General features: G+C 36.0%; 1 protein-coding gene across 4 annotated transcripts in view; it reads right to left on the bottom strand.

Annotated features, from left to right (window-relative positions):
* The window catches only part of SLCO1B3 (solute carrier organic anion transporter family member 1B3), a 71,221-nt gene that overhangs the window by 12,539 nt on the left and 46,406 nt on the right, over positions 1-12,276 (bottom strand). For all 4 annotated transcript variants that reach the window (XM_030322168.1, XM_030322172.1, XM_030322169.1 and 1 more), the window contains 3 exons: positions 8,421-8,586; positions 6,142-6,326; positions 340-404 (listed from right to left, as the gene is read on the bottom strand). In XM_030322168.1, the coding sequence (XP_030178028.1) occupies positions 340-404; positions 6,142-6,326; positions 8,421-8,586 (416 nt within the window). The remainder of the gene's footprint in view (positions 1-339; positions 405-6,141; positions 6,327-8,420; positions 8,587-12,276) is intronic.

Here is a 12,276-nt window from a genome sequence, read left to right as displayed (position 1 = left end):
TTGTGTAGAAGGAAGGCCCTCCACTTTGCCTATGGGAAGTAACATTCTTAATTCTAAAAGTAGAGAAACTTGGGGGATCACTTATCTTTGTGTGAAAAAGAGTGTAAAACAAATATGATGACTCTTTGTTCTAGTTAAACCTTGACGTTAACTAGAATGAACAAATTCTCTTTTAAGTTACTTAGTTTTCCTCTCATTTTTTATTTACAACAAAAATAGAAATTATTTTGAATTGTAACTTCTAAACATTTCTTATAATTGGAAATTAATTATATTAAGTCTGTGAGCTTTGGCATGAAAATTTATATCTTAAATTTTTAATCTCTATATTTAGCATACCTAATGCTCGTATAGTTAGTGAATGGAAACCCACTGCAAGGGATTTCAGCTGAGGTTGAACATTTCTGAAATAAAATAAGGGCAAAGAAACATTAAACATCTCCAAAATACCAAACCAAGTTCAATACTTAAACATTTCTTGGGGCTCCTGGGTGGCTCAGTGAGTTAAGCATCTGACTCTTGATTTCAGCTCAGGTCGTGACCCCAGGGTCATGAGATCAAGCCCCGCATCAGGCTCCATGGTGAGCATGGAGCCTGCTTAAGATTCTTCCCCTCCCTCCCTCCCTCTCTCTCTCTGCCCCTATTTACTCTTTCATAAACAAACAAACAAACAAACAAACAAACAAACAAACACTCAGTGGCATTTTTCTTCATGTTCAAATGAAAACCCTCAAGTGAATGGCTGACATTTCAAGTTGTCTTTCAGTTGTTTTAAAACGGGAACATATGAGTGATAATAATTATTATTCTCTTATTTTTCAATATGTTGAGATTTCAAGACAGTTTAGCATTTTCACAATTGATCCTTTGAAATCCTATCAGTTTGTGATTGAAACAGACTTTATTATGCCTACAAAGAAACAGATCTCCTGTGACCCATTCAGTTGACACAGGCCACGTGATACAGCAGATGCTTTTATTGAGGTCTTGGTGTGAGGAGAAGAACTCTTTTACCATCTTATTTCTGCCATTTCTGCTAAAAGCAAAGTTCACTAATATGATTCATAAGCCATGGAATATAACCAGGAGGGTCAAAAAAGATACCTGTGTATTCTAGTGTCTAATGTATGTAAATGGCATTTTAAAGGGAGCAAGCACATTTGTATCCTCTCTTTTAGAAATTAACTCACTCTTCCATTTAGAAATTTCTTTCCACCATTCCATTTTTCTGTGTCCAATGAGATGATGACACTACCATACCTGTGATAGCCTAATACATTTCAAGTGAAATGAATTATCCAGCAGTAATGGCAGGATAGGGAGGAGTTGACTGTTTCTATGGAACATTTCTATGGAAATACTTGATTAACTAATACAAAGGTTTTTTTTTTTATTTGAACTGTTTGGATGACTGTATTTGTTCATAGAGATAAGCAGACTTAGTCATTCAACAGATGTCTAAGTGTCTCTTATGACATTCCATGCTAGTTCTTATTCTTGAATAAGGAGATAATGGTGGTTCATATTGAATAAGTGACTTGGAGAAATCATGTAACCTCTCTTAGTATCAGTTTCCATATTCCTGAGTCCCTGGGTTCCTACATGGTTTAGTTCATTCTTTAATCACACCCAGTCTCTTGTTCTTACGGCACTCAAACTCTTCCATTATATCCCTTGTTACCAGGAAAATCTTTAGATCATATGTTCTTAGGAAATTTTTCACTTTCTTGTTCTAACAAAGCCTGGCTTCCCCCTGATGGTTCTCTTTCAATGCAACTCTTTCAAGTGGGGGCTGTTTTTCTCTCACAGCCTGCAGTCTCACTGGGCCTCAAGAATAGATGTCCTTCTTGCCTTTTCCTTTCCTTGTTTTTTTACTACCTGCAGACCCTAGTGCCTCCTCTGAAAGACCTTTAACTTCCCTCAAGTATTGTGCCACTCTAATATATCATTCTCTAACTTACTGGCTGAAATATCTATGGACTAGCACAACACTCCCCACCCCTGCATCATTCCTTGGCAATTTTAGTACTAGGCTGTGATTTTTTTCCCAAAACTATATCTGCCACTCTTTGTAGTTATTTTAATAATCCATGTAAACCATCCTCTCAAAGCTCTGGCCTACATGTTTCTTGACCTCTTCACCCATTTGGGGTTATCTCACCCACTGCATGGTCATGCCAATCAGTACATGCTTCCCTAATTATCAGCTTTGAGCTCCCTTCTTCATAACACCTCTTAACTTCACTGTATCCACTAAACCAACTCCAACAAAGTTCAGATCCACAGGGCTCTTCAGGACCTTGCCACCCTCCACCTTGTACCCACCCATCTCCATTTTCACCGCCTAATTTCTTACCTACCATGTTCTCTCATTATCATCCTTCCTTTCATATACCTTAAACTTTCATGTCCCTCTCATCCGTTATTGTCCCAGGCAAGCAAAAATGCTTTCATCCAACCCCTACCTTTTTCATTCGACCCCTCCAGAGCTGTGCTGAGTTGAGGAAATCATTCAAACATTCTGACTAAGCTCATTTTAAATTCATAAGTACAACCCCCCAGGGCCTCTGGTACAATCCTACTGTATTTTACTAGCCCACTTTCCCAGTTTATTCTCCCAACCTTAAAGATTACAAGTTCCCACTTTCTGATCTCATTTCAAGCTACTTCTTTTTCCTCCTCTCTCTTAGTTGATTACCTTGCATTTTATTTAGCAGAAAAAGTAGACGCAATCAGAACAAACTTTCAAAACCCTTGTATGAGTAAAGCTAAACATGTAACTTTTTTTTACTCACATAGAAGACATTCCTTTCTGTTATAGAATAAACTCCATGCACTTGTTCATATCCCCTTTCACCTTCCCCTGTCATGTTCCCTTTCTTTCCTGTACCATCAATTTCCTTAAACTCTACTGGGTAATTCTCATCAGTACACAAGCATGCTATAATATCTAACATAAACAGAAATCTTGACACCACACCCTTGCTAGCTTACCACATCTCTTCTCTGCTTCTTTATATAACATTACTAATATGAAGGATTTTCCCTGAGTATTTGCACTTCCCCTTCTTGCATTTCCTCTTAGTTCTTTGCAAAACAGCCCTTCTTTCCTCCCATCTTTATGCATTACTTTTGTTAAATCTAGTGACAAGTACATAATGAAATCCAACAATTACTTCCTAATCTTTAACTGCCATGACACACCTTCTTGGTTTCTCTCCAACCTCATGGAATCTCTTTCCTAGTTTCCTTCAATGGATTCTCCTCCTATTCTTGGTTTATGAGATTAGAGTGCCTGGGTCTTGGTTCTAGAATCTTATTTCTATCTTTATTCAATCTTTAGAAGGTCTCAACATTACCAAGATTGTAAATAACATCTGTGTGTTATTCATTCCAAATTTAATGTCTCCAGCTCCAATATTTCATCAATAGGCATCTCAGACTTACAGGGATAGAACAAATTCTTGCTTATCCACTATCTTCAACTACCCTTCCTTAGTCTGCCTCAGTTTGTTGAAAGTACCACCATCTTCTCAGAGCTGAGCCAGAACCTTGAGATCATCCTTAAATTTTTCTTCTTACATGCCACATTCAATCCATCAGCAAATACTATTGACTTGGTTTTAAAAACAGATCAAAGACAAACTGATATCACTTTCTAATTCCTTTACCATCACTATCCTCAATCAAATTCCCATCCTGTGAAGAACTATCAAAGCCTTCCATTCTCCCTGATTCCATCCTTGAGTCCCAAAAACTTGATCTCCACACAACAGCCAGAGTCATCTTACAATTGGATAAGTCAGGTGTATAATTTTAATGCCTAATGGCTCTGCTGGCTTCTTAATACAATTAGAATAAACTCAAAAGTTGTTACTGTGACCCACAGGGTATGTTTTATCTGGACCATGCTCTTCACTTGTACCCAGATCAGCATAGCTTATACCCTCATTTTTTATTGTGCTCTCTTATCAAGTGAATTCCAATGCACAATATTTGAATTATTATCATTTATTTGCCCCACTTCTATATTCTTAGTCTGAGTTATTTTTCTTCCTAGTGCTTAATACTTCTATTTTACATATTTACTTGCTTATTTATTGTTTCTTCTTTTATACCCTACCAGTCTTTCACCCTCACTGGAAGCTAGTAAAAGAGGAGCCTTTATCACTTATGTTGATAGTTCTGTCTCAGCTCCTAGAATTGTGTCTGACACACAAAATGAATATAATGAATGAGTGAATATAATCATTCCTGCTTAGTCTAGTTTTAATAATAGCCTTATGATGTAAGCATTGGAAAATCATTAATAGACTGAAGTTCATATTTTTATTCTACAGTCTGCTTCACAAAAGTTTTCTTTCATTAAAATTAAAGGCTGGTGAGAGATCAGTAAATGTTTTTGATGGTAATGTTTATCTTAACCACTTAATAAGGTAAAATATAAATGTCATCAATGATGAAACAGTGTTCTCGAAAACCCTCTATTCACTCTGCAAAGATTTTAAATTAAAAAGCTAAGACTTAGGGGCACCTGGGTGGCTCAGTCGGTTAAGTGTCCGACTTCAGCTCAGGTCATGATCTCATGGTTCATGGGTTAGAGCCCCGCATCAGGCTCTGTGCTGACAGCTCAGCGCCTGGAGCCTGCTTCAGATTCTGTGTCTTCCTCTCTCTCTGCCCCTCCCCCTGCTCTCTCTCTCTCTCTGCAAAATAAATAAACATTTAAAAAAATTAAAAAATAAAGCACTAAAACATTTTTTTTAAAAAGCTAAGACTTAGATAAAGCTAATGCAGAATTTTGAGGGAGTTTTTTTTTCCTGATAATTAATGTGTAATTTGGCAAATATGGAAGAGTTCTGTTTTTGAGTAGACATTTTATATTAAGGTGGAGACATAGCTGTAGAACAAATTAGCATAAATAATTTAACAAGATTTGGGGTAAGAATAAAATTTAAACAATTATAGATTCTGTCTACTCATGTATATTCATTTTAACACAACTTATCACATTTGTTTTCTTTCCCTTCCATGTCATGTTGTTGGCTGACAGTGAACTTGTGGTTAACTACCTAGGTCCTAAAAGTATAATTTGGATGTTAACCCAGGTTACCATATTTACACCTGTATATTTTTGAGATATGCATGCAAGTTTTAATATGTTTTCAGTTTTAGGTAACTGAACAATTAACTTCATCAACATGGTCTGTGTGATCTTCTCCCTTCCTAACTCTCCAATCTTATCTTATGTCATAGCCCTCTCACCCAGTATGTTCCAACCAACTCAAACACTCCAGTTCTTTCTGGTCTTGAAGAATTGGCACTGATGCTCTTTTTCTATAAAGTTCTTCATTTGGCTAATGTTAACCTATTCTTTAGACTTTAGGATTCAATGTTGCTTTTTTTGAGAAGTCTCTGAGTCCTCTTCTCACTGCCCCTCACTTCAATCCTCAATTAGGTTTTCCTCTTTATTTTCTTTAATGTTGTTCTTTTTCCTTACTAGTACTAATGACAGTTTCTAATTATGTATTTATTTTTAAACTTATTTTTCTTACATCATTATTTCCTGTAATATTCTAATGTGTATCTGTTTTATTCACCATTGAATATTCTTCAAGCATGGTGTAAGTATTAGTCTAATGAGTGAAAAAAGGAATGAATTCTGCTCATACATTTTTTTCTTATCTATGAGGGTAATTGAGAGACCAAGTCAAAAGCAATTTTGAGGGTATATGAAAACTTTAGAATATTGTAGATGGTTTACATTACACAGTCTGGCTCCCAAATGTTTTCTTTCAATTAAATCAATGGTTGATTCACTCTGACAGGCTTATCCTGGTGTAAGGCATCTCAAAATTAGAAGTTCTTTTAGAATCACAACATGGATTTTTTTTTCAGAATTGAAGTGATTTTCAGTCACTCCATGTCACAAAATTCTTCATAAGAGGAGAAAATATGAAATCTTTTTATCATTCATTATGGCATTGGAGTATCACAATAATCCTAAGAAAATGCATTCTTAGAAAATTAAAATGTAACAAAATATAACTTCATGTTCCTAATATATTATGGAAAATATGTACATTATTAGGTGTGTTTATTGTCTAAATATACATTAAAGTGCTTTTAAAAAGTCATACTTACTTAAAAACCAGCATGATAGTTGGGGTGCTTCCCAATGAAGAGAAAAAATAATTCAAGACTTGCACCAGTACATAAATATAAAATTTTTTTGTACAATGATTGTCTCTTGGGCATTCACCCAAATTCACTGAATTATTTTTGTTCTGGACACCAGTTACTTCCACACAACTACAGTTATAAAACACCTAAAAAATAGTTGTTGAGATATTACAGAATATATTTGTAAATTATGACTGGGTTATAAATCATTTCATTATAGCTAAAGAAGTCTCACCCATCAAGCTAAAATGTTTAGTTTTTAAAACATACAGTTGTTTAATAGATGAAAGGCAAAATTGTTTCCTCTATTACTCTAGAAAAAAATCTATTCACTATTAACATTTAACTCATTCCTAATTTAAAAATTAGAAAAGAATAGAAAAATTAATGTTTGAAACTCTGTAAATAATTTCTCATTAATATAAATTCTTTTAAATAATTTTCTCCCAGTCACTTTTACTTTCTATAAAACATCTAGTTACTCTCCTTAACAATCCTACTAAGTGTCAGAAACATCTTCTGGGGAGAGGCTACTCAGAGAATCCAGAAAATATAGTTTTGTGGGGGGCAAAACCTGGAGCTACCCATTAGAATTGGGGCAGAATCTAGGGGAATAGGAACTATGCAGGCATACTGGAACTACTTTGTACAGCAAACACAACATCCAAGAACATAATGACAGATTAGAGGATAGATGATGTTATCACAGGGGAGGTTCAACACAACAGAATACCCTAATGAATAGAGCATAGGAGAAGAAATCTTAGGAACAAATGATTTTAGAGATTTGATTTGGCAGGCAGTTTATTTATATAGGTGGCTTAAATAAATCCTGTTTTAAGGCTAGGCTAAAAAAAAAAAGCAATTCACTTAAGCTTAAACTTCTTAGTACTCTAGACTATTTATTGAAGAAGGAATTGGAAGAGAATTTGAATCAGTACTTATCTGATGATCAAACTTTACTTTTTCACTAGGAATAATATGGAGGAATCCTTTATGTATCAAGCCTATTGACCAATATAACCAAACTCAGGTACAAAGGACGTTATTTTGAGTAATTAGGAAGGGATGATTTCTTACTAAGGATTTGGTAAAAGAACTCCCCAGTAATCCCCAAATGTTATAGTCATGCCAGTATTAAGAAAATGTCTCCACAGTACACAGAGTTCTCTTTAGGATTCTAACATCATGTCTCTTCCAGGCCTTCACTAAGGGGCCAAGTGGGACCATGGATTAAACAGGGCATTCTCAGTGAAAAGCACTAGAGCCATGAATATAAAATAGGGGTTTTTAAGTATAGTCCTTGGATGTTAATTTATGGCCTGGCTTCAAAGACTCTGGGTGCTTTATTCTTCAAATTCTCAGTACCCTTCAATAATACAATTAGTAGGGTTATGGACAAGGAAAAGATGGAAAAAGTTTGAAAATCAAAGACAGAAATGTGTGGAAGAGGGCAATGATTGATCATAAGCTGATTATATTGCTAATGTTGGTGATAAGAAAATGGCTCCCAACTTTGTGAGTACTCAGTAGATTGTAAGTAGAATACCTGATCCCCAACTATTGGAAATTAACCCAGAGAATTAGGGAGAATCCATAGTTTGCATGGAAGGGAATATTTTAAGTGAAGAAGGATATGGTATTTCTATGGAAGTTGTCTGGAATAGGTAGGCAAATGACTAAGTTATACTGAATAGAAGTGCTGCCCTTGGAGATATGAAAATTGGAAGCCAAGAATTGGATAGTCAAGTGAGCATGAAGCCTTGATTAATTTTTTGGAAAGTCAAAAGGGTGGTGAGCCTAAAGGCAATTTTGCATATAGATTGTTGTACTGGAAAGGCAGAAAGTACTGACAAATTGTTGGGTCAGAACTTTCCCCTAACTTCTGAAGGGTAGAGGATAAAGTAACCCTAATTGAATCTAATTAGTCAAATGAAGTGCTTCCTAGAGATCTTAAATGCATTTAAATTCCAGTCATATTCTCATAAATTCAAGGGGGAAAGTAGGAATAATCTCAATGAGAATTCAAGCAACAGAAAAACCCATTTGTGTTTCAAACAGGATTTTATTGGAGGTTAAACACAACCCCACAGCTATCACAATGACAGACAATACTGGGAGTCTTTTTCTTTTATCTTTTTACTGGAGACTTCACTTTCAGAAAGATTTGATAAGTAATAGGTAAACCAAATATGTGATTTTGATCAAGGAGAGAAGAGAAAGTAAAAACAAATACTCACTATAGACTTTTTATTGCCACTTGAAGATTTGCAACCTGCTAGACAAGGTGACATGTAAGTTACTCCATTGGCTCCACAGACAGGTTCCCAGTGACTTTCATCACAATTGCAGTCTGAGTTGCAATAAGAAAGTGGTACATTTATGTGAGATGCCACTGGATTATTTCTGGAAATATAAGGTAGACATATATCAAAAAGAGAGCGAGAGAGAAAGAAGAAGGAGAAATAGGAGAAGGAGGGAAGAGAGGAGAGAAGAGAAAGGAAGGGTAGAGTAGGAAAGGGAAGCAAAGGGAAGGGAGGAAGAGAGGAGGGCACGAGGGGAGAGGGAGAAGGATGAGGAGGGCAGGGAAGGAGAAAGCAGAGGAGGGCAGAAGAGAAACAAGGAAAACAGTTGGGCTTTAACCAGAGAAATTTGATGAATGATGATGCAAAAATGGCATTTTTAATACTGCTTATTAACTTAACACATACCCCCATCTTCACCCAGACATAATTTATGACCTAGAAAAAGTAAAACGTAAAGAAAAAAAAAAAGATCAATAAGACTTAGATAGGCGATCTTTGTGATCCTACCAAGAAATTATTCATTAAACAAGTCACTTCATTTTTCTGAGACTCAGTTTCTCTTCAGTAAGGCGATAAACTAAAGTTCTCCCCAGCTTACTATAAAGTCCCATGAATCTGTTAGTGTTACTTAGTTTGAATTTTAAAATCTATATTTCAACTACATAAGAAAATAATTCAACATGGTCAAAGCAGAACTCCTAAGGATCAATTTTTATTTTTTTAAAAAATTTTTTTTCAACGTTTATTTATTTTTGGGACAGAGAGAGACAGAGCATGAACGGGGGAGGGGCAGAGAGAGAGGGAGACACAGAATCGGAAACAGGCTCCAGGCTCTGAGCCATCAGCCCAGAGCCCGACGCGGGGCTCGAACTCACGGACCGCGAGATCGTGACCTGGCTGAAGTCGGACGCTTAACCGACTGCGCCACCCAGGCGCCCCCAGGATCAATTTTTAAAAATCAAGAATAAAATCACTCGAAAAAGACAAGAAAAACTCCATATAATTTTTAAATGCAATGACAACATGCTTTAAAATGATGGACTATACCATCAACTGATGAATGGATAAAGAAATTGTGGTTTATATACACAATGGAATACTACGTGGCAATGAGAAAAAATGAAATATGGCCTTTTGTAGCAACGTGGATGGAACTGGAGAGTGTGATGCTAAGTGAAATAAGCCATACAGAGAAAGACAGATACCATATGGTTTCACTCTTATGTGGATCCTGAGAAACTTAACAGGAACCCATGGGGGAGGGGAAGGAAAAAAAAAAAAAAAAAAAAAAAAAAAGGACGTTAGAGTGGGAGAGAGCCAAAGCATAAGAGACTGTTAAAAACTGAGAACAAACTGAGGGTTGATGGGGGGTGGGAGGGAGGGGAGGGTGGGTGATGGGTATTGAGGAGGGCACCTTTTGGGATGAGCACTGGGTGTTGAATGGAAACCAATTTGTCAATAAATTTCATATATAAAAAAAAATGATGGACTATAAAACATGGTTGTATGTATAAGATATAATTTCATAACATGGCTAAAATTATAAAATGGATTATTTGTATAATTTAATTTTCTGCTTATAGATTTTTAAAATTATGCTTTTGGTTTTGATAAAAATCTTGATAACATTTGAGAATTGATGAATTATCTTTGAATAAGATACTTGTGACTACTCTTCCTAAAACAGTTTTGCCATTTGTAAGTCAGAGATAATAACATCAATCGCATAGGGACTTTTTGGAAAAAAAAATTAATAAGGAAGTTCTCAAGTTTTTATTCTCAGTAGCCCTTCATAGTGTTGAGGACCCCAAAGGTTTTTTGTTCAAGTGGGTTATATGTATTGGTACTGGTATATATAGACTCTAATTAGAAATTAATACTACAAATGTTTAATACATGAGAATACACAAGCACACATCATTAGCCACTAGACTGATGTTATCATTACATTATTGTAGCCTTAGAAAATATCACTTTACACTCATGAGAAAATGAGAATAAGAAAGACAAATACCATTCTGGTATTATTATAAAAATAGTTTAGAATCTGCTGAGACTTCAATAAGGTCTCAGGGACTCCTATTGACCCTCAGGCCACATTCAAAGAAACTCTGCACTTATTTATATTTTAAAAAGTTAGTTCTGTTACTAGCACTTCATAAATGTTGAATACATCTATTCTATTATTTACTATGATTAAACTATGATTTTCATGAAGGCAGCGATGTATCCTATAAATCTTGATCTTTAAGGAGGCACTCAGTAAAATTACAGAAGGAAAATAATCCCACACAATTCTAGCTGCTTTCTTTTGAATAGATAGCACAGATAGTATACATGCTTTTAGGAAACTGGCTTTAGGCTAACGCATATCTGACAACTTGGGAGCCCTTAGAACTACTGATGTGATATAGCATCAGTCTGGAGTCATTGTGTGACTTCAAATAAGTTATGGTTCCTCTGGGTCTCAACTAATAAATTAAGAGGATTTAAGAGGTTTGAGCTTCATGATCTCTAAGGTTCTTTTTTTTTAATATTTTTAAGTGTTTATTTATTTTGAGAGACAGAGTGGTGAGGGGGGGGGGCAGAGAGAGAGGGACACACAGAATCCAAACCAGGGTCCAGGCTACGAGCTGTCAGCACAGAGCCCGATGCAGGGCTCAAACCCACAAAGCATGGGATCACGACCTGGGCTGAAGTCGGACGCTTAACCGACTGAGCCTCCCAGGTGCCCCTCTAAGGTTCTTTTACCTCAAAAGTTCAATGTTCTAGAATGTATTATGATGAGTGAAATACATCAGTCACAGAAAGACAAATATCGTATGATTTCACTCATGTGAAGTTTAAGAAGCAAAACAGTTTAGCATAGGATAAGGGAAGGAAAAATAAGATACAAACAGAAAGGGAGGCAAACCACAAGAGACTTTTAAATACAGAGAACAAACTGAGGGTTGCTGGAGGGGGTGTTGGGTAGGAGGATGGGCTAAATGGGTGAATAGGCATTAGGGGTTCCAACTTACTCTGACGAGCATTGGGTGCTACATGTAAGTGATAAATCACTAAATTCTACTCCTGAAACCATTATTATACTATATGTTAACTAGCTTGGAATAAAAAAAATTCAATGTTCTAAGTACTCTGTATTTACCGGAGTGGGTAATGCTGGGTGGATAGGAGTAATTACCAACAGTCAGGACTAGGAGGAAGCAGAGAGATAATTCAAGACCAGATTGACAAGTATCTAAGAATAGGATGGTGTTTAGGTAAGCAGTTGTGGGGAAATTTGACAAGTTCAAACTGACACCTCATGAGATCGAGACTTTAGAAGCTCAGAGCCAGCACTACGTAGCACAGTTATACAAGCATAATCCAAAGATCTTTCCTTGTTGTCTGAATGTGAACCTTTCCAAGCTTAAATTCATGGCTATATTCTGGAGATTATAAGAAATCTACACCAAAATCCTGCCCCTAATTTGGGGTAGAGACTGGCGTACTGGGAATACTTCAGATAATACTACAAAGTAAAGGTTTTCCCAGGTCTAATATACAATCATACATAGGATATTTATTAATTCTACTGCTAATAAAGATAATATCATAAGAAACAGTATTAGCTTGCAGAAAAGGAGAATTCAATACAATGTAAGGAAGCAGACTTAAGTAGAAAGTCTACGACTTAAGTAGAAAGCCGATAGCCCTGCATGGAGGTAGGAGACCCAGTATACCACATGGGAGAAACAAAAATAACTTCTTGATGCCAGTGCTGGGAATTTGGGTCCCCCTATAGCAA

Source organism: Lynx canadensis, chromosome B4 (assembly GCF_007474595.2).
Source record: "Lynx canadensis isolate LIC74 chromosome B4, mLynCan4.pri.v2, whole genome shotgun sequence".
Lineage (NCBI taxonomy): Eukaryota > Metazoa > Chordata > Mammalia > Carnivora > Felidae > Lynx > Lynx canadensis.
The sequence above is the reverse complement of the archived record's forward strand: the minus strand, read 5'-3'. Positions and strand labels throughout refer to the sequence as shown.